The sequence below is a fragment of the Poromitra crassiceps genome, assembly GCF_964638095.1.
Source record: "Poromitra crassiceps genome assembly, chromosome: 12".
In the NCBI taxonomy this organism is placed as follows: domain Eukaryota; kingdom Metazoa; phylum Chordata; class Actinopteri; order Beryciformes; family Melamphaidae; genus Poromitra; species Poromitra crassiceps.
Genome location: NC_139632.1, coordinates 46686741 through 46708574, shown reverse-complemented (window position 1 = coordinate 46708574; position 21834 = coordinate 46686741). Strand labels below are relative to the sequence as shown.

Sequence of the window (21834 nt, the reverse complement as noted above, 5' to 3'; positions counted from 1 at the left end):
CAGTGAAAGCCAGCCAATACAGTTTGTTTGGGTCTCGCCAGGACTTTTCTACCTCGTATACCGTACTCCCATCACAAGCAGAGCAGTGACAGTAACTGCGCAGCAGCACCCTCTACAGGAATTTATCTTCTTACAGTCTGAAGCTCATTTCCTGGATGCTCTCATCTAAATTCACCACAGGCTCTCTGCAGGCAACTGTTTGATGAGAACTACAGTAGAGAGGATCAATTATTGACTAAGGATTAGTTTCTGCTCCACGTAAACACTGCTCACAAAACAAACATGAAGTGTCCAGGAACTTAACAATGCCCAGCTGCTCCGTTCTCAGAAGCCAAGCTCTCCTGAAAACTTAAGGCACGGAGTTGTAAAAGGCGGGTCAACTGCCAAAGTCGTTTTGTGTAGTTACTGAACAAGTCGAGTTGTGCTCATTAATCCCTGATCAAGATCTTAGCAGGATCCCACTCCACACTCTTGTAAATCAAAATTAAAATACTTTTGAATGATTTTCCAGGTAATGTTTGGTGAAATTGAAAGACTCAAAATGTCAAGTTGAGAACTCGTGGCAAAATATTATAAAACTCCAGCTACATCAACACAAATCTCAATCTAAGAGTTTTCCTCAAAATGGGAACTGTTGATCCCAGGACAGTGTGAGGAATTATGAATTTAGGTGCAATACTTTAATTTGAAGCCAATCGCTCATTTTCAATAACTTTAATTTTTTCCTCAAATCCACAAAGTATTTTCAAGGCTAGTGAGAACCCTGTAGAAGTTTTTTTTTAAGATTAAAAATACTTGCTTATGAAATTTCTCTACTCTGATGGCTTTCGTTTTTAGAAGCATCAAAACAAAAGCAGCTCAACATACTATATTCAGTACTCCACAATGCATTTATTCTTTCCCGACATTTAAAAATAGCGTTTACTAAACATAAGCAGACAAGACTGTGCATGGCTGCACCTCTGTACAACGTTTTTGTACCTTGACACCATAAATAAAAATCTATAAACATTGGTTGAGTAAAAATTCTGTCTCTCAAGATCCTTTTAAGACACACAAAATAATTGAATTTGTACAACTTTTACAAAGTAACCCCCCCTCCCCCCGTTGCCAGTCGTCAACATTTACATTCCAGTATTTCCATTCAACGGCTTTACAGCTGAAAGCAAACATCTCAAATCTGTCAAGACTCGAGTTTCTAAATCCAGAGTGCAGCCAGTAAAAACAAAATATCAGCATATTGAAAACAAAAACGCAACTTGTGTCAGATTCCATCTCTCAAACAAGCCTCTGCCCTGTGTTGCTGTTAGTGATAGGAAGATTAAACTCTTCTTTATTCATTTGGCAACATGAGGAAGGACATGAATAGACAGACAGGAAGAAAAAAAAAATACTAATGGCGGTACTGGCCAGCGTGATTAATCAAAATAAATTGTGTTGTGACATCCTTGTACAGTTAAAGCCTTATAGATCAGCAAATGTCTCCCTGGATAAGAGCAGGTTCATTAAGAAAACAATAGTTGAAATAGACAAAACCCAATTTCTCTTGATTAAATTCCACAGCCGTATAAAAATGACCAGCGAAGAAAAACAATTACAATGTTGTCAAGCAATCTGGCATTGCCGGCGACCAAGTTTATCCAAATTACTTGTCAAAATTATTATCAAATGAATGCAAATAATCTTAATCCAAATAAAAATCAAATCCTTTCAGTTCAGGCCCGGCATGCTGCTGCATCCCCAAATTACAACACAATGTCACAAAATGTTGTGAAATGAGCACGAGCTGTGAAACACATATTACATGTTGTGGTCACAGATAATGTCAAGATCATCAGAAAGCAAGGTTCATGTGACATTTTTACACGGCTTGGTTGAATGCTTAATTTTGATTGACCAATGAAAGAACAATTTGGTTAAATTTGGGGTTTTTGTTTTGGGTCGTGGTTGAAGAAAAACTTTGGGGGAAATGTATTCTTCTCACTTCTCGTATAGATGTAGCCAAAGGGTCATTTGACAAAGCCAGGCAGGCTGCAAAACTCAACACCTGCTTGCAGAATTTTACCAGCCACTGAGCCAACTACATTTTTAGAATAGGATCTTAGCATTTGGTTACCTGGTAGTGTGGACCGACTTAGCAGCCAGTTTAAAGCAGGGCTGGACTGCAATGTAATTCTACCGGTGCAATGGCCGGTGGGCCGCTCGCTAGTGAGCCGGTCAGGTTGGTGAAAAAGTATGTATTATGTATTTGAAAAAAAAAATTGGGGGGGGGAACTGAAATGTACCCAGGCCCGGGCCCGTGTGGCCCGGGCGGTTCCGCGACCCATGATTACACCTAAAACCCCTAGACCGGGTCATAACATGTGGCTTTATAAGTAAATCCCCAACCCATGTGAGTGCGAGCAAAGCGAGCGCGAGCTCGAAAAATTGGGCCGATTCGAAATTGTGGGCCTGTCTGACACATGGCAGGTAGCTTTTTTGGTCCCAGTCCAGCCCTGGTTTAAAGATATGGATGCTAGTTTCCCTCCCTGCCTACAGCCAGAGAACAAAGCAGGGAGCAAACCTTTGCTGGGTTTCCAAGAGTCTCATCTTAGCAGTTCGATCTTATTTGCTCCATTGACTCAGAATGGAGTAAACGGATGATCACAGATGCTACGATGTTGGTTTGCTGAGAAGCCGATGCCCCCAGCGGCACCTTACTGGATTATTGTGGTGAGTCTCCAGAGTCCAGACCACCAAATACCATGACAGTGTTTGAATTTTCCAGACAGACTAGGCAAACATAATTTAGTAGACTATAAAAAAAAGCCTAATTTGTAGAGGATAACCTCTCTTCTTGGCTCATCCACATGTTCGCAAATGTCTAACCCTAAACCCTCCACACCAACCTGTGGAGATACCATCTGAATGCCGTGACAATATACAGTTTGTTGAACTTCATGACAAATTACAATCTTAATATACAGTGTATGGGTTAGTAATTTTGAAATTGAACATCTAAAATCTGCTGTCTCTTGAATGCTTCACATGGAATAGCAGTGAAAACAGGCAGGTGAGCGAGAAAGGTAATTTTGGATCATACAAAAGAAACGTGTCAAAGCAATTTTATATGAAGACAGATACAGAAAATGTCATTTGAAACCTGAATTGAACTCGATATTGCTGCAGTGTGATATGGAGATGCTGAGTTTTCATCTACTTAATTCTTCAATCAGTATAGCAGCTTGTTATTAATACATTTTGGACAGGGAAGAGATCAATACAACCGTCTGTGGCAACTCTTGATTACCAAACTTGTTAACATTACAATCAATTATAATCAAGCCTCTAGTCCTCCTGAAATTATAAATGTATCTTTAATTGCACAAACCGTACCACTGATTTCATACTGTAATTTTGAAATCAAGTTGATGTTACGATAACACAAACCTTAACTGTGTCTCTGGACTGAACAAAGCCACTTGAAAGAGTCACAGTACTCTGCATTAGGGATAGACTGATTATCGGCCTGGCCGATTATCAAAGCTGATATTCAGCATTTTTACGATAATCGGTAATTTTGGGGGACGATTGCCAACATAATTAATAAAAAAATGCACGACTTTGGCTCTGATGCAGCCAGCAGCTGCCTCTCTCTGTCTGTATTAGTCCACACTCTGTGGTCTCGAGCAATGTCCCGCCCACAGCACTATCCGATTGGTTACATCCCAAGTAATAGCCTACCAACACAGATGGCTACTGTTCCATAGCTACAACCCAATCTACACCAAAACGAGCCACAACAATAGAACTGAATCTCACCCACGTGCATCTCAATGAGCTGCTGTCAGCTCCTCATTACCATTAGGTTGTGTTCAAGTTCGATTCAGTTAAAAAGATTGGGTGAAGGTAAATTAGAACTATCATGATATGTTCCAATGTAATCTTGTATGAATAAGAAATTTGTTGATGTTTTCACAGGAATATAAAACATAATGAAGATTGTAAATAGTAAATAAATAATCACAATGTTTTGTGTTATTCTAATCTTGACACCATGATTTTCATTTTGGCTGCCAATGTATACTGGTTCCAAATATCGGTTATCGGTCTCCTTGATGACTAATGATGGGTATTGGGTATCATGAGATCACCTGACAGGAGAACAAACATGGCTGTTACAGAGCAGCTGTGGCTCACTGTAACGGCCTGAGATCACCTGACAGGAGAACAAACATGGCCGTTACAGAGCAGCTGTGGCTCACTGTAACGGCCTGAGATCACCTGACAGGAGAACAAACATGGCCGTTACAGAGCAGCTGTGGCTCACTGTAACGGCCTGAGATCACCTGACAGGAGAACAAACATGGCCGTTACAGAGCAGCTGTGGCTCACTGTAACGGCATGAGATCAGATCACCTGACAGGAGAGAATGTCCCTCTGTCCTGGAGGGTAAAGCTGTACAGACCAGTTACTCATGAAATAGTCTGAGAAATGCCAATTACTGACACACACAAAAAAATTCTAAGAATTGTTTAAGTTAATGGTCCAACTCCAAACTCATAACATTTTCCATGGTTAGATTCCATAAGAAATAGAACAGTGTCCTTACACTATGCAGATGTCTGATTGCATATTACAAGGATGTTGTCGTTTTCTTCTTTACATTTTGACTCCATGATAGTAAAAGAAAACAAACTTTTCTTTGCTTCCTTGCTCAAAGCTTCAGAGTCAAGAGGTTTCTGCAGGTCACTGACTGTACTGGGTAACAGAACGAGTCTCACTGCCTCGGCTCAAAAGACCTGGAGTCTTTGTGTGTTAGTGTTTCTAAAAAAGCATTTTCATCAATGCAGCAGTTACAGACACTCGCTGATAAGTCTGGCTGAAACTTCAATCAATTCATATAATGGATACTTTCCCCAATCAGTAAGGGCGGCGAGATAATCAAATGCGAGCGGCAGGCTCTTGATGGATATGATTAATGCCCAACAGATCTGACATTTTGAATTTGTTTCATTTTCTTCACCAGGCACTTTATGGGGAAACTTTCGACACCGCCATCAGTGTGCGGTACATCAAGTTTTGAGTGGCCACATCTGCAAGTGAAAGCAGAAACTTTATGATTTGCAATGAATTTTTAGCAGTTCAATTCAGATTCAGATTCCTCCATAAACTTTGAAAAAAGCTGTCAAAATCACTAAATTTAGAAAACACAAATTTGATGGAATCAACCAATTTAAAAGCCACCGGAACAAATTTACCACCACACCAAATTCCCAAGTTGACCTTTTTCCTGTTACCTGAAACGCCAGTCTTTCAGCATTGTTAGCAATTGAACTCAAACCCAACAGGTTCCACTAGCCTCGAGCTAGCCCGTGACGAGCTCCACTAGCCTCGAGCTAGCCCGTGACGAGCTCCACTAGCCTCGAGCTAGCCCGTGACGAGCACCGCCCGTTCTGACAACATTGCAACAATTGAAACAAAGCCTGTGAAGCAAATGTGACAAGTGCCTAATGAAGAAACTTGACTTCCCTAAAACCCACGTGTGTTCAGTAAAATCCAAATAGCAAGGCTTCCCTCGAACCTGGCTAGAAAATGAACAGTTAGCGACTCTTCCTTCCACGCGCAGGTCGCTCACAGTAAACAATTACAGCTGACATCCTTTCATCTCGACGTAAACAAAATGCCCCTATAGAGATCTGGCTGGCTGTGAAAACAAAAAGTGAATCGGACGTTTCCAGACGGTAAAGGTGCACGCCATTTCATTCAATCCCGTCATAAATGTGACAAACAGCTGCGTTTAGATGACATGGCTTAATCCATCGGCTGTGACGCCTGAAAACGGCTGATGCACGTGTTTGTTTTGGCTCAGACCACCCAGACACTCGGTACCAAAGTAATAAATAAACAATGCTAATGCAGCAGAGCTGTTAGAAAGCCACGTTTTTAGCGGAGAGGCAGGGGGCTGCGGGACGACTGCCTCCTTAACAAACAGCACTTGCCTTCAGTCTCTTGTTTGGAGTGATGGCTCTTAGAGAGCCGCTGCCGGGGAGGGAGGCCACATACAGTAATGTCTGACAGGTCCCCGGGGTGGGGGGGGGGGGGTGGGGGGAGGAGGAGGGGCGTGTGGGCGGAGCCTCCTAGACCACATACTGGTGGTTGGTGGGGTTGTAGTTTGTCGTGTAGGCCTGCCGGCTGTACTGGAAGTGGTCGGTCAGCACGTTGTTGTGGGGGAAAGAAGGCACAGAGCCGTTGGCGTGGAGCTTCTCTGGGCCCGGGCTGTCGAAGGAGATCAGGTCCTGCTTGGAGGCGGAGGTGGGCAGCAGCTTCTTCTCCTTGTTGGCGTCGTACTTGGCCTGTTGGGCAGAGAGGAGGAGATGGCAAAGGCATTGAGAAGACTGCGAGGAAGTTGAACAGGTTAGGGGCTGAGTTCACCATTTTCAAACTGCCAACACTTTTACGTTTACACCAAAGTCAACGGAGAGCAGGCGTAAGGCGGAGGGAAAGTGACTGCTGCGGAAAGCTGCTGGGCCTGCCGCGTCAGCACAAAAGGTGGTTGAGGCAGCACAACAGAGTAGTCTGAGTGCACACACACACACACACACATACACACACACACACACACCAAAAAGGATGCCCACACGGGATGATTAATAGAATAAAGTGCAAGGCCTAATGTTTGTAGAGTGTCACCTGAGTGTCCCAAATTCAGTCCACCCACTTCAGACCATTGAGTTATAATATGATCTACTGTATATATATATATCTTTATATAGGTCGATGCTTCAGACAGGGAGCTGCTGCGTGGCTACAGTGAGGATTAGGCTCAAAACAATGGGGTCAATTATGTATTTTCAAGTCAACTTGGCTTGTTGGGGCTTTCAAAGACTTGATTTACACTCTCGGAGCAGTAAGGAGGCATTTTGTTTAATCTCGAAGTCATTTCTTTTTTACATTTGCAACCTGGTCACCATACAGTCAGTTAACCCTAACCCATACAGTATACTTCAGCTGTTTAGTAACATGCTGAACCTGGTCACCATACAGTATACTTCAGTTGTTTAGTAACATGCTGAACCTGGTCACCATACAGTATACTTCAGTTGTTTAGTAACATGCTGAACCTGGTCACCATACAGTATACTTCAGTTGTTTAGTAACATGCTGAACCTGGTCACCATACAGTATACTTCAGTTGTTTAGTAACATGCTGAACCTGGTCACCATACAGTATACTTCAGCTGTTTAGTAACATGCTGAACCTGGTCACCATACAGTATACTTCAGCTGTTTAGTAACATGCTGAACCTGGTCACCATACAGTATACTTCAGCTGTTTAGTAACATGCTGAACCTGGTCACCATACAGTATACTTCAGTTGTTTAGTAACATGCTGAACCTGGTCACCATACAGTATACTTCAGTTGTTTAGTAACATGCTGAACCTGGTCACCATACAGTATACTTCAGCTGTTTAGTAACATGCTGAACCTGGTCACCATACAGTATACTTCAGTTGTTTAGTAACATGCTGAACCTGGTCACCATACAGTATACTTCAGTTGTTTAGTAACATGCTGAACCTGGTCACCATACAGTATACTTCAGTTGTTTAGTAACATGCTGAACCTGGTCACCATACAGTATACTTCAGTTGTTTAGTAACATGCTGAACCTGGTCACCATACAGTATACTTCAGCTGTTTAGTAACATGCTGAACCTGTTTTCCTGGAACCTGCAGGAATGTTTTGTGGACTAGAAAACATCACCCAACCTTCCATGGGCACAGGCGTGAGTAGATGATGAGTGAACTTTCATTTTTGGGTGAACTGTTCCTTTAAATCCAATAGGGAAACGGATAACATGAATGGGGCAATCTGTAAACTTTGACCATGTGGCAGTTTGGTGTTTCTGCAAAATGTCTGGCGTAATCGCAACACCGGTGTTGTCACGAGTTTATTAACCGGTGGGGGAAATGTCCTCACCGTGGCATCCCTATTTCCCACTAAAAAGGAACAAGTCTCTTCTTCATTCATCTCTTTCACCTTCCACCTCCAAAAGTTACATTTCCCCTCCTCTCCATCGAAATTCTCCATCTTGGTCACCTTGGTCTGGCTGACCTAACAGCCAGCCAGCGGTCAGGTCAGGGTAACTCACCTTGTTGTAGAGGAAGACCCCGACGATGGCCGTCATCATGCCCATGACGTTGTAGGAGGTGACGGGGTTGCGCAGCATGAACAGCGAGCAGCTGATGACCATGATCCTCTTGGTGGCGTTGGCCACGGCGTAGCTGAGCGGGCTGACCAGGCTCAGCACGCTGAAGGCGATCACATTCTGGGCAAAGTTACAGAAGCCGCTGACCAGCAGCAGGAGGAAGGTGCCGCTCCAGTTAGACACCTCCGACTGGCAGCAAGGACACACAGGCAGGAAACAAACACTCATCACCAGCCACAACACAAGGACACACAGGCAGGAAACAAAACACTTATCACCAGCCACAACACAAGTTCACGGTGGGAAATATTGGTTTTATGTGTTGCATGCCAGAAATGCGAACAAATCTTTTTTTCTTTTTCTTTTACAAGTCCAAGTCACGTCTCAAGTCTTTGAGGGGCAAGTCCAAGTCAAGTCTCAAAACTTTGGTCACAAGTCAAAGTCAAGTCTCTTATGGATGAGCGTTCGATCATCTGCTGCAATCCAGTCTGCTTAGAACAGAGGTTCTCAAATGTTTTTCAGCCAAGGAGCCCTTACAACATACATGGGCAACATACGGCCCGCGGGCCGTATGCGGCCCGCGGGCGCCCCCTGTGCGGCCCGCGATGGAATTGCACAATTTTTTTTTTTTTTTTTTTTTTTTTACAGTGCACCTGAATGCAACATGCAAGATACCCGCTGAATAAGTGTCCAAATGTTCATGTCATTCTGGCCAATACTCTTCTGTTATAGCATTTCAGTCTGGAATATGGAATATATTTCAATAATATTTTTGACTAAAAGGCTAAAAGTAATCTCATGTGTAAGAAATGACTGTTCTACATTGAAGTAGAAATTTAAATAATTAACTTGTTGGTTTTGGATTTATTTAGCTTCAAGAGTGCATTTTTGTTCTTGTGTGACCCTCAACACAGGCTTTGAGAATCCCGGGCCACTTACTGATACTTAAGCTTAAAATAACCCACTCATATTCTGGTTTATTTCAAGAAAAACATTTCGGCTAGTGGAAATTCGAATTGGCTGGTAACTTTAAAATCTAGCAGCCATATTGGCAGGTGGTGAAAAAAGTTAATTTCAAGCCCTGCAGGGAGAGCAGGTGGTGACTTCGGAGTGCGTGAGAAAAGGATCAAATATTGGTGGTTAAGACTGAATAATGACATCACAACTGTTAATTTAAAATTAGTTATTCCTCTAAACCTGGCTTCAAATGCCCAAAATGTTTCGCGCGGCGCCGTTCAGCCCTCAGCAAAATTTGGTAGCGAGGACATTTTTTTGTGGCCCTCTCTATCATCAAAGTTGCCCATCCATGGGTTACGGCGTGACAATATTTGTTCGGCCCCCGGCAACAATCTGGGTTTCTCATGTGGCCCCCCATGAAAAACAGTTGCCCACCCCTGCCTTACAAGATAGAAAATATACCGGGGACCCCCTCATTCTGATTTGTGATTTTGGGCTAAGCTTAATTGTTTCCACGGTAACGTGCTTGACTTTTAATTTGATAGGTTTGTTATTAGAATGTAATCCATGAACCATTTTAGATTTAAAGCATAAACTATTTTCGTTGAACTATGAAGATTTTGCAAAATAAATATATATATATATATATTTTTTTTATTACATTACATTTACATTACGTCATTTAGCAGACGCTTTTGTTTTGTCCAAAGCGACTTACAATATCACAATTTGTCAACAGTACAGAAAACCACTATGCAACACAATCAATGACAGCCAAGATATTTTGATAGACTAGCACCATGTAGGAAGTAGTTTGAGAAGGAATAAGTAACATGTAGCATTATTTCTTTTTATAAATTTTTTTTTTTTTTACCTGAAAACTTTTCGCGGACCCCCATTTGAGAACCACTGGCTTAGAACATTGCATCGTGAAAACTAAGGAATTCAAAGCATGTAATGTATTATCCTCACTCCTTTATTAGGATACAGTATCGGCATTGATTAGTTAACATTATTATTAGTAGACATTTTCTTATTGTTAATGCACCAAAAATACTAAAAAGAAATAAAGATTGTTAATCACGAGTCCGAGTCGAGTCTCAAGTCTTTCGAGGATGAGTCTTAAGTCAAGTCTCAAAGTCACTTGCAACTCGGGTCCAAGTCGCAAGTTCCAAGTCCCCATCTGCCGCATGCTCTCTTCTGAAAAGACTGTGGGCGGGGCAAGAAGCTCCAATTGCATCTATGTAGCGCTTTGAACGGGCACATCATGTGCTTTTCACAATAAATTAATTTAAAACAATTAATTAAAATTAAAATAAATAAATGACAGTATGAACTGGACTTTCCAAATCGCAGAGGCTGCAGTTAATTGCTCAAGGGAGACAGAGATCTGTGCAAAATGGATTTCTGTGTTTATACAGTATGTAAAGAATGTATGACATGATATGAATCGCAGTTTAAATCTCAATAACAATCTGACAATCACAGTTTGGTTTTTGCCAATATCTGTTATTTATATCTATTTAGCAAACACTAATTATACATCAATAATAGAAAATGTACAGAATAAATTTACTGCAGAGCTTAACCATTCTCCAGCATTGTTTCTCAGACGTGTAGTCTTTCGACTAAAAGTTTCTGGAGAACTGGGAAGGCCTGCGTGGCTGGAAAAAAACCTTGTCGATTTTTACAGGTGGAAACTAAATCACATCACTGGGGGAACAAGGAAGCGTGAAAACCTGGTTGGTTGTTATACAGCATGATGATAAACAGTTGGTACCTGGCTGCCTTGAAAATGTCTACCTGCTACTCACCAGGTCTCCGTCCACCAGAAACACTGACAGATCCACCAGAACCCAGGTGGGCACCATGAAGATCACAGCGTTGAAGCCCAGGATGTTGAGCAGCCTCAGGTGGTGAATCCGTGTGTCCCGCAACACCTTTAAAGAAGAAGCAGTCCCAAATTAACAGCTGCCAACTGCACATACGCTAAATTAACAGCTGCCAACTGCACATACGCTAAATTAACAGCTGCCAACTGCACATACGCTAAATTAACAGCTGCCAACTGCACATACGCTAAATTAACAGCTGCCAACTGCACATACGCTAAATTAACAGCTGCCAACTGCAGATACGCTAAATTAACAGCTGCCAACTGCAGATAGGCTAAGTTCTGTCTTCACTGAATACATTAATGAGGCCCGCTCGCCTCATTAATGCCTCGCCTCGTTAACTTTTTAACACCAGACAGTCTTTGGTCTTTGCCTGTTTTCAAACTTTGCCCTCGCAGACCGCCGAACACTCCTCCCAAACGTGAGCCAATCAAATCAATGCAAAGAAAAAGAGAGGCCCTGTATCAAACGGGCTCCTGATTGGCTGCCTGTTATGCTGGATCTACACAAAAGAGTGGTGTTCACCTTCTCTGCTGTCTGGATGGATAACTAGCCTGACATTACTTAAAGATGAAAATCCAACTTAAATGTTCTTACTTGAAAGGTTAATACTTTAAATATGCTCTCTTGTCATTTGTATTATGTTGCTCTTACTGACTGAATTACAAACTTGATCCATTGTGTGAGTGAGTGAGCAGCAAGGTTTTAAATGAACACACAGAACCTAATTGGAAACAGTGATTATTTTGAGAGGTAAAAATCTTGGCAGGTTTATTTAGTTGTTTTTCATTTGTCGGCTCATGGCAGATGAGCCACACAGTTAATTTTGGAGACAGAGTACGCAGCTGTTACACGCTGCCTCTTTAAAAATAGCAACAATCCATCTCTATGAACCGAAAAAGTCGCTTCAGGGCCCCTTCGAGCCCCATTCTCTGATTACAGAGTGGCGCCCTCTGTCTGCCACTTGGCTTTGTATACACAATGATTAAATACACACAAGATATCTCTTTCACTCCCAAAATATATTGTCCGGCCTCTTCTCTACAAGGACTGGTAGTAAAACATGTTACAGGTATTTTGCAGCTGTGTTTACATTTGTAGTCTTTTATAAAATACACCTGTAATAATACACGTGATTTATGGTGGATTACCAAGTTCCAAAACTTATTTTTCAGCTACAAGTCAAATTCTTCAAAGACCATGAGCGAAAATACACGCATACATTATGAATATACAATTTTCAATGGTCAAATACATTTATGGTTGTATCTTTATGCAAAAGCAGAGATGAGAGAGACTTCTTTTGCATTTTCAATTTCAGCGCAGGGTCTTTCCCTGTTCTTAATAAATCTGTATTTCATCGTCAACGCGTGCTTCACCACTTCACTCACATGCTTTCTGCTTCACCACTTCACTCACATGCTTTCTCTTCTCGCTGCACAAATAAACTCATTTCAGAGCAAAAAATAAAAAATAAAATAAAACAATCCCCAGCACAAACATTAGTGCAGTGCAGGGAAACGTCCCATAATCAGTGAAAAGTAGGACGGGCGTCGCAACACAAACCCATTAACAGTATGGGTATGTTACCATGGGAACAGACGAGGTGCATTTGAAACATGTCACTATGGAAGCTTTTATCTAAACGCCTTATAATAACACAAGTGAATACTATTTAGGATCAATAGCCTCAGTGGGAACTGCACCCTTAACCTCGGCAATGCGAGTGCCAAAATTCTACACATTAAACCAATGAGCCCCCCCATCATCATACAGGACGCTGCTTACCTTTTTGGAGAAGATGTTCTGCAGAGAGAAGCAGAGCGTGGCTGCCAGAGCGCTGATCAGGCCCAGAACATCGAAGGAGAGTTCTGTGACCGTGGCAAGCAGCACGCCTCCGATGATGGGGATGAGAGAGACGTACACCTACAGTAAGGAAGGAGAACAGAGGGATGAGAGAGACGTACACCTACAGTAAGCAGCACACAGGGAAAGTAGGGTAAAGTCAGCAGCAGCCACCAGAAGATAAATAACATCTCCAAGGAGGGCACGGTGGCACAGTGGTAGCATTCTTGCCTCGCACTCTCGCCCTCACAGCAAGAAGATCCTGGGTTCGATTCTCACCTGGGACGCTGTTAGGAGTGGGGCTGTGTCTCCCCCATGCCTTCGTTGCCTAGTGCCCAGGTGGGCTATCTCATGTGTGGAGGAGCTTGCATGTTCTCCCCATGCTCCCCTGGGGTTTCATCCATATAACATTAATATGGACACCCACCCACTAAAAACATGCAAGAAGATCTGTCATATGACCAGCGGCGTTTGGAAGAAGTCGGTCTCCGGGCGCTTCGCTGCAGCTGACCCACCGCTCCTGAACCAGAACCATGGAGGACGAGCCAGGATGGGAAAAATATGGAGGACAAATTCCACAGCGCCTCTAATCATGTATGTGTGTGTGTGTGTGTGTGTGTGTGTGTGTATGCATTGGTGCATTATGTTAAAATGAGCCCAGGAGGACAAAATGCACTGCCTGACCATCTCAAGTCCAATAATTAAGGTGCAAAAATCATTTCAACATCAATAATTCACACCATGTTCATTTCAAGACATATGTATAATTTCTGTAAACAAAGGAGACCATCGATGGTCAGCCTGTAACGGTGCAAACACACCCGACACTGAAGCGCCGTGAACAACAGCTGCTAAGAGCCTGGAAGTGCAGCCAGTTTCCTTGTTAACACTAACAGATTAGACCGTTCAGACCGGCCGCGCCGACTCGCTCCCTGCAGTGCCAGTTTACCAAGTCTGGTCTATTTTTGCAGTGAGCCACGAGCAATTGTGTCAAACCAGGCAGGAAGGAAGTCGGTACAAGTTGTGACAGGCGCGGAGTAAAGCAAAGCACGTCTGGTGGTGTGACTGACCAGGCTCCTGCTCCAGCTGAATCTATGCTTGGCAGGTACTTTCGGCAGGGTCCAAAATTAGCACCAGCCAACAGCCAAATGCTGGGAAAATATGCAAGTGGTTGGTAGTTTTGCTTCACTCACCAGCCAAATAACAACGGTAATCTAAAGGTAAAACATCAGCTTGCTTCAGGCACTGATCTCACACTGAGACACGGTGTAAAGGTTAAAAAGCCTTTATTTTCTAGGGCATAATAAAGTTAAAAAGATTGCCACACAAAATTGTAAAAAGTAGCATAGATCTAAACTTGTCAGCAGGTCTCTTTTAGAGAGCATAGAAACAAACGTATAAATATTATGTCTAAGTATACACACACAAAAAATGTAAGAAATATGTCTCTTTCTTTGGAGAATATGCACATGATTGCACTGATGGAAGGCTATGGAAATCTGTATACAACAAGAAGAGGGGTATCAGACTTGAGCTAAGCCAGGACTTAAGAAAACCCTTTTTTTCTGCCAGTAAATGTGTTGGCCTTGTTTAGATAGGTGTGAGCAAAGCATATTTGGCTAGGCTCAATGCCAAACAGTGTGGCGACAGAGTGAAGGTTTTACAGTCGAGCATTTGTTGAACATGGAAGAAAAGCTTTACTGCATTCATCCTCCTTTTTACATTAAAACGTTAAAAGAGGGTAGAACACACTTGTATGAATTCTCTTCTTCTAGGAATTCAAATAATTACTTTTGCATCTATGACATCTTGGCATCTTTTTGTGTGTGGAAACAGTTTAGTGCAAATTCTGGACTGTGTGTGCACCAATGTGATTCCAAAGTGCAGTAAACATAGACTTGACTTACTGACTTATTTTGATAAATTCCCTGTTCATTTCATATTGTTGTTATTCAAATCAGATATTCCAGTAGACTTCTGACAACATTGCGCTGGCTGCTGCTCCTCACACAGGATCTCTACACAGACAGTAACACGTCACTAACAGACCTCTCTCTCTTGGCCGAGTGTGGCCGCTCAGTATACTCTAGACTTGTTAACTAAACATCCCAGGCTGATGTTAGAGTTGAGCTTGATGTTAGAGTAGATATGCTTCTGATCGATGTTCAGCCAACCTTCACTTCTAAATGTTGCACCACCAGGACTGGAAATCATGCTGTGTGACCCAGAGATGTCAGAATGTCGGAAAATCCTACTTCCAACTACGGAAAATGGAAAGGAACGGCGAATAGGAAACAAGCACTTTCCTCAGAAAGTTATCAGACATAACATCAAAATGGGGCATCAACTGTAAACGCTACACGGCGTTACTCTTAACATGTTTATAATGCTCAAAATAGACTTCAGAAGAACCTTAAAAGTATCAAAACACCTGAATGATAAATTATCAAATGTAAAGCTGCACTAACAGTCACTAGCCGTTCTGAGGTAATGCTGCAGAACATTAACCTGACTCTGCCAGATGGGGGCGGTATTGTTTTCACAACGTGAAACAGAATGTGAAAGAACGCACTGAGAATGTAAAAAAAAAAAAAAACAGGAATTTCCGACTTCCAACGTTGTAGGGAACATAGCATAAATGACAGACACATTTTGGGCTGTGGTTGCTCAGTCTTTTCTAAACTGGTGCACTAACGCCACGCCTAGGTGCTCGGGTGGAGGGGGTCTGTATGACTGGAGTGAGTGAAACTATGCTAGCTTTAAGTTCCACCTGTTAACACCAAAGTGATGTGGTGGTGCAGGCAGCGCTGCGGGAACTAAGAGAATCGCTGAACTCACGCTAAATTCCTGCTTTGACTTATCAGGACAGTTAGGAAATCAGCAGACACCTCCGGGTGTGCGGCTGTTCAGCCAGCAGCCTCCAGGTAGTTCCCCTATGCACTGCGAATGGCAAAATGCGCTTTGGACCAAAACGAATGAACAAAAAACCTTAGTTGGCTGGTAAAATATCCGAAGAGGCAAGTTAATTTAGGGGGTTTACCAGCCTTTTAGCAGGCCAGCGGAAATAAAACCTTGTTTCCTGCCCATTACCCTCCCCTAGGGGAACCTGGTCACCTTAGAACAAAAAGGCCTGCAGACGGCAGTAACACGAGATGCAGTAGTACAGCCTCACACATTGTGCCACGTCTCCGCCGGCTAAGCCTCAATCGCTCACAGATAAACCACAGTTTCGCTGCGTGGAGCTTACTCACCTTCGTCGTTTGCTTCTCCCTCATGATAATTCTTGATAACAGCACGACCCATATCGGCATTGTGGCTTTGACTGTGGAGCAAGAAGGGACAATGTCAGCTTGAAATGCCATGTTTTCTCGTTTTCTTGACTGCATGCCGTGGGGCAAGGAGCAGCAGAGGGCAGGGGTGAAGGGATTGCATTTCTTTCAAGTGTCAAATGAAGCTGAAACGGCAAGTTTTAAGTTAAATCCAAGTAACTGTGGAATCAAGTCTCGGGATTACTTACATAATCTTAGATATTCCACGTGGCAAAATGGTTTTTGATACTGTGTGCCTAATAATATGGAATGATTGGCTTTCAAATTAGAATTCAGTTTATTTGGATTAAACTGTGATTATCGTTGTTTGGTGATCTGTGCAGCAACACATGAACAACGCCCCCCCCCCATAACTGTACTATTGTTAGCAGGTGTCGTCATAAAAGATCTTAATCTCCGTTAAACGTCCTGCTTGAATAGCCTAAATGAATCAATTGTAATCCACGTCAGAGACAGACACACACCCTGGTAAAACAATCAGCATGTGTCAGGTCACCACGCACCTGGAAAGCACTGCGTCACTTTAATGCTCAACGGCATGATGCCACCGGCTTGTTTTGGGGGGGGGGGGGGGGGTGTCAGGGCATGCCACTGGCTTGTTTTGGGGGGGGGGGGGTGTCAGGGCATGCCACCGGCTTGTTTTGGGGGGGGGGGGGTGTCAGGGCATGCCACCGGCTTGTTTTGGGGGGGGGGGGGGGGGTGTCAGGGCATGCCACTGGCTTGTTTTGGGGGGGGGGGGGGTGTCAGGGCATGCCACTGGCTTGTTTTGGGGGGGGGGGTGTCAGGGCATGCCACTGGCTTGTTTTGGGGGGGGTGTCAGGGCATGCCACTGGCTTGTTTTGGGGGGGGTGTCAGGGCATGCCACTGGCTTGTTTTGGGGGGGGTGTCAGGGCATGCCACTGGCTTGTTTTGGGGGGGGTGTCAGGGCATGCCACTGGCTTGTTTTGGGGGGGGTGTCAGGGCATGCCACTGGCTTGTTTTGGGGGGGGTGTCAGGGCATGCCACTGGCTTGTTTTGGGGGGGGGGGTGTCAGGGCATGCCACTGGCTTGTTTTGGGGGGGGCGGGTGTCAGGGCATGCCACTGGCTTGTTTTGGGGGGGGGGGGGGGGTGTCAGGGCATGCCACTGGCTTGTTTTGGGGGGGGGGGGGGGTGTCAGGGCATGCCACCAGCTTGTTTTGGGGGGGGTGTCAGGGCATGCCACTGGCTTGTTTTGGGGGGGGGGGGGTGTCAGGGCATGCCACCGGCTTGTTTTGGGGGGGGGATGTCAGGGCATGCCACCAGCTTGTTTTGGGGGGGGTGTCAGGGCATGCCACTGGCTTGTTTTGGGGGGGGTGTCAGGGCATGCCACTGGCTTGTTTTGGGGGGGGTGTCAGGGCATGCCACCGGCTTGTTTTGGGGGGGGGGATGTCAGGGCATGCCACCAGCTTGTTTTGGGGGGGGTGTCAGGGCATGCCACTGGCTTGTTTTGGGGGGGGTGTCAGGGCATGCCACTGGCTTGTTTTGGGGGGGGTGTCAGGGCATGCCACCGGCTTGTTTTAGGGGGGGTGTCAGGGCATGCCACCGGCTTGTTTTGGGGGGGGGGGGTGTCAGGGCATGCCACCGGCTTGTTTGGGGGGGGGGGGGTGTCAGGGCATGCCACTGGCTTGTTTGGGGGGGGGTGTCAGGGCATGCCACCGGCTTGTTTTGGGGGGGGGGGGGTCAGGGCATGCCACTGGCTTGTTTTGGGGGGGGTGTCAGGGCATGCCACCGGCTTGTTTTGGGGGGGGGGGTGTCAGGGCATGCCACCGGCTTGTTTTGGGGGGGGTGTCAGGGCATGCCACCGGCTTGTTTTGGGGGGGGTGTCAGGGCATGCCACCGGCTTGTTTTGGGGGGGGGGTGTCAGGGCATGCCACCGGCTTGTTTTGGGGGGGGGGGGGGGTGTCAGGGCATGCCACCGGCTTGTTTTGGGGGGGGTGTCAGCGTCAATGAGAAGTAGTCTCTGCACCACCGTGTGCATCAGGTGCGTAGGAGGAACAGGACATGTCAAAAAGGTAGACGACTCCCGTCTCCCGCACACTGACTTCACTTATAGCAAGACTTTTATTAGACAAAATGCTACGTTTCGGTCAAGCGACCTTCATCTGCCATATGTATGATGCCAGATGATATGTATGATGCCAGATGATATGTATGATGCCAGATGATATGTATGATGCCAGATGATATGCTATGGGTGTCAACAATGCAACAACATCATTACTTGACAGTGGCATTCTGATGTTGTATAAAGCAAGGCAATGTGTCTAAGCACAAACTCTCGCAATGAGTGAAAAAAGAGGATCAAACCTGCCGTATAGGAGGACAAGATGCAAATGTACCTCTGTAATGTAATGTGTTGTGGTTTAACTGATGTGACCGCTTGCAAGTGGTTCCCAAAGTGGGGTCCAGGGCCCACCAGGGGCCCCCCCAACATGTGAATGATGGCGACTTTGTTCACAGGACTGTAACAGTTATGAAACTCCTTAACAAGTAACATTACTTATCCAGCAACCAGTATCTTCTCACATGAGATTCATTTGGGGGTAATTAAGACGAGGCTCTGTAACGTCACTGTGCACAGATCTGTTTTGAAAGGTTCTGGAACTGCAGCAAAGGGCAAGTTTAGGGACACGGGACACCTCCCCCTGACATAACATTAGCCTTAGTTAAAGCTAGCAGCTAACTTAGCTAACAGTTGCTCGTCAATAAAGAGTCATAAGCTGTCCAGCTGGAGGCTCTGAAGTCCACACCTTAGGGGAATTAAGTTAGCGTAGTCACAACAAAGCATGTCTCTGTTGACTATTTGCACATGACACGCACTGACAAGCAGTTCAGCAGGAAAACTATAAGCTAGCTAGTTAACGTTAGCCGAGCTAGCTAACATCAGCTGGCGCATACACATACAGACACGTAACAACTATCAGTTATCACCCAGGTTCACCCGCTGCAGCTGCTGCCCTCAAATAATACTCAAATGAGGCCAAACCCAAGTGACTTACCGGTGTGTGCATATGAAACGGGTACTTTCCATATACTGAAGTGAGCCGACACAGAGGCAAAGTATTTCCCGAACGCTAAGGGCAGGATGTACCAGCGGTAGTACCTGCTGGGCAGCTCTGTTTTGGGGACTCCCCATGCACGCAACAGTGGAGGCAGGAACACGACGATGGAGAATATATGAAAGAGAGAGACCGTGACGGGGTACGGGAATCCATTGAGGATGATCTTATTGACGATGTTGCCTCCCGAGCTGACGGTGTACCAGCACACACACAGGAAAAAGATCCGGATCCCTTCCCTGACTGGGGGCCGCTCCACCGCAGCCATCTTCAGCTCAGACTCACCGGCGGTGTGTGTGTGTGTGTGTGTGTGTGTGCGGTGGCACTGGGGCAGCGCTGCTGCTGCTGCCTGCTGCTGCTGAAGTGCAACTGTCAAGCTAGAACTTACAACTTCCTGTCACAACTTTAAAAAATAATTCCAAAATTGAGTGATGCATTCAGCAATCTGGGCACCTACACTGATACTGTATCAGTCTGACGACTAATGCTATTAGTCGTCAGACTGATATACTCTGGGTTCCTAGATTGTGCATTCAGTATTCAGTGATGGAGAAGTTATTTTGAAAGTCCAGTTTTACAAGCTGCCAGTTTGTTCATAGGGGAAGTTAAATGCAGCACATCTATCCTTAGGAGGAATACAGCTTGAACCATAACGGTTCAAGCACCACTGGTCTTAACCATTAGACCAGTGGTTCTCAAAGGGGGTCTGGGAACCCAGGGGTCCTTGAGGGGGTTCCAGGGGGTCCCCAGTCAAAAGGGGGGTAATTTATTTTTTTGCCATTCATAAGTAACACAATGAAATTGATGAAAAAACACACTTTCTGTAATAAAACATCTAAAAGCATCAATCTTATTATCATATGGGGGACCGGGGACCGTGGGAGAGAATCTTATCAAATGGGGGTCCATGGTCTAATTGTTGTCAGTTTAGGGGTGAAATGTGTTTCTTTTTTTTACATCAAGCAGTAGTTGCTTTATTAATTGTGACTCAAATTACAAATGGAATAATAGCCTACTAAAACCCCGTTGTCCTCGTTTGAATTTACACCCCAATAGCAAATATGCTTTGTTTTGAAGGCTAAATAACCCCCTTTCCGGTCTAGTTATAGCTAACTTGACAAATCTGTAAAAAGTGAGACGTGGAGAACAGATGCTCGTCACTTCCGCTATCCAGATACAGCACTCCACACACATCCTAGACCTAGTTCAATCAATTATATTAATCGCAACTGTATTTAATTCAATACATGGATCAATGTAGCGGTAAACCTCCACGCACAAAAAATATTAATTTATGTTTAATTTCCTTTTTGCATTTTATTTGTATCAGTCTGATATGTATGCACACTATTTAATTTAAATACAAAAATATGATAAACTGATAAACTCAAGTTCACAAATAACGGGGTGGGTCAACTCTCCACTACAGTATGCAAATGTACCTTTAGGTCTAATCATAGTCTAATGTATAAAAAGTTGTTCCTCAAATTTGCATAGGTTGGGTCAGCTACAAATCAGATGCAATAAAGATGGAGATAAAGTAGTTCAGGATTCCAAATGTGGCATTTAAAATGCCATGACTTTTCCATGACTAGGAGAGCTTCCGCTAAAAGCTTCATTCTTTCTTGGATTGTTAATGTTGGTTTGTTTGGAACAAGCTGGAAAATGCATTCAAATATTCTAGATTCCTTGATATTCCCTGAATCCCTGACCCTCCTCGCCTGAATTACACCACTCAAAATTCAACGATTTTCCACAAATTCATTGACAAGCAGGAAATCTTGCAGTAGTACAGTGGCTGATTTCAGAGTCAAATCCTACTCAATCTTTGATTTAGGGCTGTGGACGATGATGCAATATTGTTTTATCGTCTTTCAGTGGAATCAGATAGTAATGATATGGTGATTTTAGGACATTGTGATGCATAATTCTACAGTTTCAACTGATAAGAAGCTAATTTGATCTAACTATGGCAAAATGAAGTATGAAACATTTTTAGGAATATTATTTGAAAATGTCAGTTTTGTTCACGCCTAACATTACCATTGAGTTCAATAGGATGAACATTAATTTGATATTTAACAGGTGATTTAGCATTATGTGATACATGAAACATATCGTAATAGATATAGAATACAATCCTTATGATTATCATGATTTCAACCATCAGCCCTGCTATTTTTAACTTCTCAAATATGTAGGAATTCACGTCAGCTGGCTTTCTACAAAGGAAAAACATTTTGTTCGAAAAGACTAGAAAATGCTTGAGAATGTTGACAAACATGAATTTCCTCATTAGTGCCAAAATGCTGTATCCCAACAAGTATTGTGAATGTATTGGGAAGAAAAACAAGAAAACAAATCCAGCTGAGAAACACATGCACAGAGGAGCTTGACCCAAAAGTTTAGATTCTGCAGAGGGTATGTCATAAGGGAATGTAATGTCAAGTGAAAGCAGACAACACAATCACAATTTCTGCATTTTTTTTAATTAACACATATCAACATGTCCACTTAAAGGGACTAAGTAGCAAA

At 44.0% G+C, this 21834-nt stretch overlaps 1 protein-coding gene across 1 annotated transcript; it reads right to left on the bottom strand.

The window, feature by feature from the left end:
* Positions 1–858: 858 nt before the first annotated feature.
* On the bottom strand, positions 859–19594 carry slc35e1 (solute carrier family 35 member E1). The gene is made up of 6 exons (XM_083648370.1): positions 19240–19594; positions 16144–16214; positions 12836–12973; positions 10967–11092; positions 8139–8384; positions 859–6335 (listed from the first exon to the last, which is right to left on the bottom strand). The coding sequence occupies exons 1-6, from the start codon at positions 19565–19567 to the stop codon at positions 6120–6122; spliced, it is 1125 nt and encodes a 374-aa protein (XP_083504496.1). The 5' UTR covers positions 19568–19594; the 3' UTR covers positions 859–6119.
* Positions 19595–21834: the final 2240 nt, after the last annotated feature.